The sequence below is a fragment of the Belonocnema kinseyi genome, chromosome 2 (assembly GCF_010883055.1).
Source record: "Belonocnema kinseyi isolate 2016_QV_RU_SX_M_011 chromosome 2, B_treatae_v1, whole genome shotgun sequence".
NCBI classification, from domain to species: domain Eukaryota; kingdom Metazoa; phylum Arthropoda; class Insecta; order Hymenoptera; family Cynipidae; genus Belonocnema; species Belonocnema kinseyi.
Genome location: NC_046658.1, coordinates 31,957,605 through 31,963,606, shown reverse-complemented (window position 1 = coordinate 31,963,606; position 6,002 = coordinate 31,957,605). Strand labels below are relative to the sequence as shown.

Below are 6,002 nucleotides of genomic sequence, written 5' to 3'. Positions count from 1 at the left end.
ATAGATTTAATTTTATGGGCTTCAAAAGTAAACATGGCTTTAAAATGAAACATGCAAAATGTATTTAAATTGGACGCATTTTAGATTCAGATTAAAAAAGCTTAAAAACTAGGCTAAGAATTGGAAATAAAACCGTGTTAAAATTAGGTGACTGCGTGGTTTTAAACTTGAAAATTGTATAACTAATTAGAAAATTTAAAACTCAAAACTTCCAAGAGACGAATATTTTAAATTAGAATAATATAAATTTTAGTGATAATAAAAATTAGAACTTAATGTACCTAATAGCAAGTGTACATACTTTATAAGATAAGAATTTATGATCTGGTAAGACAATTCACGCTGTCAGTATCACTGTTCAAAATTGACAAATTTTCAATTGTAAGCCTACGAAATTAAATATGTACTAAACTTTGTTTAAATCGGAACACTTTTTAAATTATAATTGTGAAACTAAAACTTTTTTTATACTGAAATCCTTTAGATTTAATCATTTGAAAGTTAAACAATTTCAGTTAGAAGATAAGAATTTACAAAATAGAACAATTCAAATTGAAAACATAAAAATAAAAAATGTAACAATTGGAAATATTTTAGCGATTCACAATTATTAAACAATGGATTCTAGGATTGGGGCTTTCAATTGAAATAGTTCAATTTTGAATACAGTCAAACTCGGGCATAACGCCCTCGGATATATACCTTACGACAATTGATGCCGCGTCGCAGGTAGGAGTAACAGAAGCTTCGGAGAGTGTGTGGTGGTCAATTAGGCGTGAACAAACAACAGCGTTTTCATCTGAAGCGGCACTCTCTCGGATTTTTTCCCCGCCACCGACAGCCTCAAAGCTGGCGCAGTCTCCGAGTTTCACTGTAATTCCGAACCGCACAATCGTCAACAGTTCAGTTTTTAATTATTTCATCCCGTACATTTGATCGAGAATTGTCCGTTGTAAATGAATTCACGAATACAGCTGCAGTTAATTATTGTTCATTACCAAACCATTTTAATTTTGAATTGTTCAACTCTGAGTGAAAAATGAAAAATTATAAAAGTAACCGACTTTTGAATTGTGCATTGCAAACTGCTCGATTTCATACTTGAAAATATTACAGATTGATTTTTTCAAACTCAAAATGACTTCAAATCGAAAACATTAAGAATTGCATCATTTCACATTACGTGCATTTAGTAACCTTTAAAGTGCTTAGAACGGTTTTTCCAATACAATTTTTTACAGATATCTAATCAAAAAATAAATTCACTGTGGTTTCCTGGCTCTCCTGATTTCTTGGTCTAGCGGCCACCCTGCAGTAGTTAGAGCGAGATTGTTTTTTTCTAAATCTCTTCCATGGATGGATAATCAAGAATCTCAAAAAAAACGATTGCCAATTATTTTCTCCTGAATCATACGTATTCTTGTTACGTACAGCGGCACGACAAACAGACTTACGTATCGACATACGTATTTCAATAAATGTAATTGCAGACGCAAAATTATTTTCTATATACAGGTACGAAAAAAGGATGATAGATAAAGCGACGATGTGAGTGAATGAGCAATGAAGCAATCAAGTGAACCGAAATGCGACTTCGACGTGTCCTTCACAGGTGGGTAATACATTCGACATATGCGAGTGCGAGTGTATGCGTATATATAAACTTATCACAGATTTCACTTGGAACTGAACACTGGCGGAATACAAACTTGGCGAGGATTTCGATTCGATCCCATCCTTCCATTTCTTCCTTCCTTCCTTGAGTTTCGTTCTTTGTGCGGTTTAAGTCAAGTCTATTCGTATTACGCTTGACAGTAATAACTGCGTCGTGGCCACGGGCTATAAAAAAATAAGGCAAAAAGAAAGGTTTTATATTCTGAATGATTCACAAATTAAAATACACAATTGTACACTTTTACGTAAAGGGGTATAAAAGAACTTTGGCATTAATTCGATCTACAAATAGAAATGAAAATTGGGTGGAATCAAATTCTCAGGATGTAACAAATCTAGAAGAACACCATTTTTATATCGAAATCTCAAATGTGTATTTGCGTCAATATCTCAAAACGAAATTGTATTTACTAGTTTCCCAAGAAATGAAAAGTACTTTTCAGATTAAAATTTGCAGCTGAACCAATATTTGGGGAAAAAAATTTCATGTATATACAAATAAGAAATTTTCGCTTTTTCAAAGGATCTAAACATTAAAAGAGTTATGAAAATAATAATAGTCTAAGAAGCTGTTGATAACTTTACAGTGCGAATTTTGTTTGAGATTTTTTAACACTTAATACTATTAACGTTCAAGTTATCGTCTTTTATTTATTCTTCGGTTTACTACTATTTTAGAAAGTTAAAAATTTAAACAAATCATGCATGAAATACAATATTATCTGGTTCTTGATTTAATATAATACTATTGAGTATTTTAATTGTGAAAAATTGAATTAAATTATTAAAACTTTCAAAAACTTCAACAATTATTGATTTACTAACGGGTGAAACTTTCATTAGCTTCAACTATTTTAATAATATACATTTTTTAGCAGCTTCTTGTAGCAATACCTGAATATATTTCTAATAAATTAAATATTAATTCTGCTATGAAAAATTCGAATATTTTTAACAAAAATTGAATTCACGTTATACCAACCTTGATTTTTAATTGTAATTTTACCCGTAATATATTTTTATTCAAACTGATTCGTCAGTTGACCGATGTTTGTTCAAAATTCGATATCTGCTGAATGATCAGAGCAATTTTATTCGCAATATTTCAGGGAGTTTGAAGATGATATTATCCAGCTTTCAAACTCAATCTTCATTCATGACAAGTGTAAGATTATTATTTTTAACTTTCACAGTTAAGTAATAGTTATAGGGATCGCAGTAGTTTAGTTATTGAATTTTAGAAAAAAATGTAAGAAATTTTATTATTATTGAATAACATTTTTTTTTAACGAAACATTTTAAACAAAATAAACATTGTCAGAACCTGAAACAGGATGAGCAATAGATGTACAAGTTTAAAAATATATTATCATTTAGAAAAAAATAGGTAGTAAAAATCAATATATTGTATCTTTTTCGAAAATGAGATAGATATTATATGATGAATCATTTTATCATGGTTTTAAGTTATTTTCAGAGTAAAAGAATTGGTTGAATTTTCACAACTTTTTTGTTAACAGTCCTGGCACGGAAAACATCTGGGAAAGGAATTAGACAATTTTCAATCAAAAGTATTAATTATTTTGGGGAAGTACTATTGACCCCTTTAAAGGAAGAAATTTGAATTGTTTCGAGAAATTAATCGGAATGTGCTATTGAACTTGACGGAAGTTGAGCAAATAATAATGGGGACAAAATATTCAATTAATGGGACTTTAGGAGATTTTAAGGGGGAAGGAGAAAATAGGAGATTAATTATAATCCTAACTAAAATTCAGAACATTATTTAACATTTCAACAGCCTCTAAAACTTAATCCAGAAATCAAGGTCAGCGAATGTCCTTGACTAGTTTGATCAGTAACGGAATATGACATTAAAAAAAGCATACGCAATCGTTAACAGACCGAACAACTTTTACTTCAAATTACTAACGGTACGAAATTTAAGATATTATAAGGATGAACACATGCATACAACTATCCATATTAACGAACACACGTAAGTCAACTAATGACGCTCCAACTTACATCTATCGACTGAAAGAGTGTGAAAGAGTTCAACCTTCACTCTGTTCTTCCATACTTTCGGGGCTCTACTTTTAAGACTAAACGGTGAAATATTCTGAAATTTTCACAGTCTCCGTGTTGTGTCCTTCTGTGTTTTCTCAGCGTTTAAAAAAAATCGTAAGAAAAGCTCAGCTGCTAAGGTAAAATATGTTGTATTGTCGATACCTTGGATATTTTAATTTGAATTGCAATTACCTCATCTTCGGAACAGTCGACCTCTTTCTAATTAAATAGTACAAACCGATAGAAAGCATTTTAGTGAAACTATATTCCCAATTCTAAAACATATTTAAGAAAATGAGTTTGTCCTTATAATACCTTAAATAAAATTTCAAGGTTGTCAACTGTTTGCACCATCCTTAACACAAAAGGATAGAACCACTTGACAATCGACAATTTAGCATAGTCTGGTCTGCTAATAATTATTTCATAAAATAGCATGATTAATTTTTATGAAAATTCATTCGAATTCCTACCTTATTTCTTGCAGCCCTTCCTTCATACAGAGATAGATTCCGTATCCAGCAGCCTCTTTCAAATCCAACTGTAGTCTGCAGAGCATGAGTTCCATAGCCATTCTGGCATCCTCAATCGAATCGTGAGTCTCAGTTTGAATATCCTTCCCGAGCATAATATGTACTAAAGTCTTAAGGCTCCTTCGGTAGGGAGGTCCAAGGTCATGAGGATAGGCAAAACTAGTATCAACGACCATTTCGTGCAGAATACGCAGAGCACGTAGGTCATTCTCCAGTCCATGCCCAATCAGGATTGTTTCTGCATGAATGAACTTCAGAAGGTCATTTTGAACATCCTTTAAAGTTTTAGAGACATTAGCGAGGTCCTTGGCAGTAATTCCGCTAAACTTCGTATTGTAATCGATTACTTCTGCGTCCGGTTTCACGAATTCATTATACACCAAAGTGCCGTTTAAGCTAACAACGGACACCTTGGCCAGCTCGAGTCCACGATTTGTGAAGCACATTTCACAATCAAGACCATAAACCCCATAACACCTATTCTCCGGAACCTTGCCTAAGGATCTCGTGGAAACGTACCCCTCAAGAGGTCCATTAGTCACGCCAGGTATGATGCCCGTCCAGACGTGCATCTTCGCTGTGGTACATCCCCAAACTCCATCGTACTGCCTTGCCCGGCAGCACTCCCAGGATCCATTTCGGCGTTTGCCCCAGTGGTAGACACACTCTTGTTCATCAAAGTATTCCCCAGTTCTAGCATCAATGTAAAACTGTAGGAAGCAACGCGCGCATTTCCTTTGAACTCTGTAGGCATCAGACTGACGTCCTCTGCTTAACAGGTTTGGACCTGGTAAAATGCAATGATCCTGGTAACTAGATGAGGAAGAACATAACTCACTGTTGTCAAACTTATCACTGTCGGAGAAACTCTCCTGCTCGAGATCAGAATTCTCGACAGAGCTTCCGCTGCCGTTTCCACTATCAGCTTCACTTTCGACCGCATTCCAAGAACTCAGAGTGCTTCCAGGAACAAACTCTCTTGCATTAACATCCAAACGTTGGCTTCGACTGCGGTGGTTTAGGAGACCTTGATAGCTGTGAATAAACGCGTAATTCGGTCTACCTTTGTACTGGATAGGATATCCACCGTGAGACATTTGTTCATCGCTGAGCGAGTATCCGCGAAGTAGACACTCGAGCGTAGCATCGTTCAAGTTTTTTAACTTCTCTCTTTGAGGACTCAGATACGATTTCTTGGATTTGCATTTGCTAATTGTTGAAATGTCTGCGAGAATGTTTTTACTTTTGTTTTTGAATTTTGTAGTATCTTTCGACTCATTTGATTGAAGTTGGACGTCATCTTGGTTTTTACTTTTTTCGAAACATGAAGAAGTGTTCCTGTCAGGCGCGTCCTGGTAGTGACAATCATGCCGTTGTAACCAGTGGTGACGATTTGAATTTAAGATGGGCGAGTCACTGGGACTCTCGTGGTGATCATCCTCTCGTTCTCCAAGTTGATCTCGCGGGGCTCGCGTACGATTTTTTCGTTGACGGCGACTCAAGGGCATCCTTTCTTCACGCTCCTTTGTCAGTGAAGACGTTGTGGAAGCCTTGCTCTTCTTGCTGCTCTTCACCAGGTCCAGCTCCTCTTCTGGCATCAGACCGCAATCTTTATGTCACACACAAAACAGATGCGTTAACTCAGCGATGGTAGTCTAAACTCTAAGGGTACTATAGAGTGATAATCACACCATGCGGATGTGCCTTGCTAATTGTTATGCAAAA

At 35.0% G+C, this 6,002-nt stretch overlaps 1 protein-coding gene across 1 annotated transcript in view; it reads right to left on the bottom strand.

Moving 5' to 3' along the window:
- Positions 1-1,689: 1,689 nt before the first annotated feature.
- Positions 1,690-6,002, bottom strand: part of LOC117182626 — a 51,687-nt gene continuing 47,374 nt past the window's right edge. Inside the window, exons 2-3 of the mRNA XM_033375727.1 lie at positions 4,218-5,886; positions 1,690-1,839 (exon numbers count right to left, since the gene is read on the bottom strand). Coding sequence (XP_033231618.1) covers positions 1,803-1,839; positions 4,218-5,886 — 1,706 coding nt within the window. The 3' untranslated portion in view covers positions 1,690-1,802. The remainder of the gene's footprint in view (positions 1,840-4,217; positions 5,887-6,002) is intronic.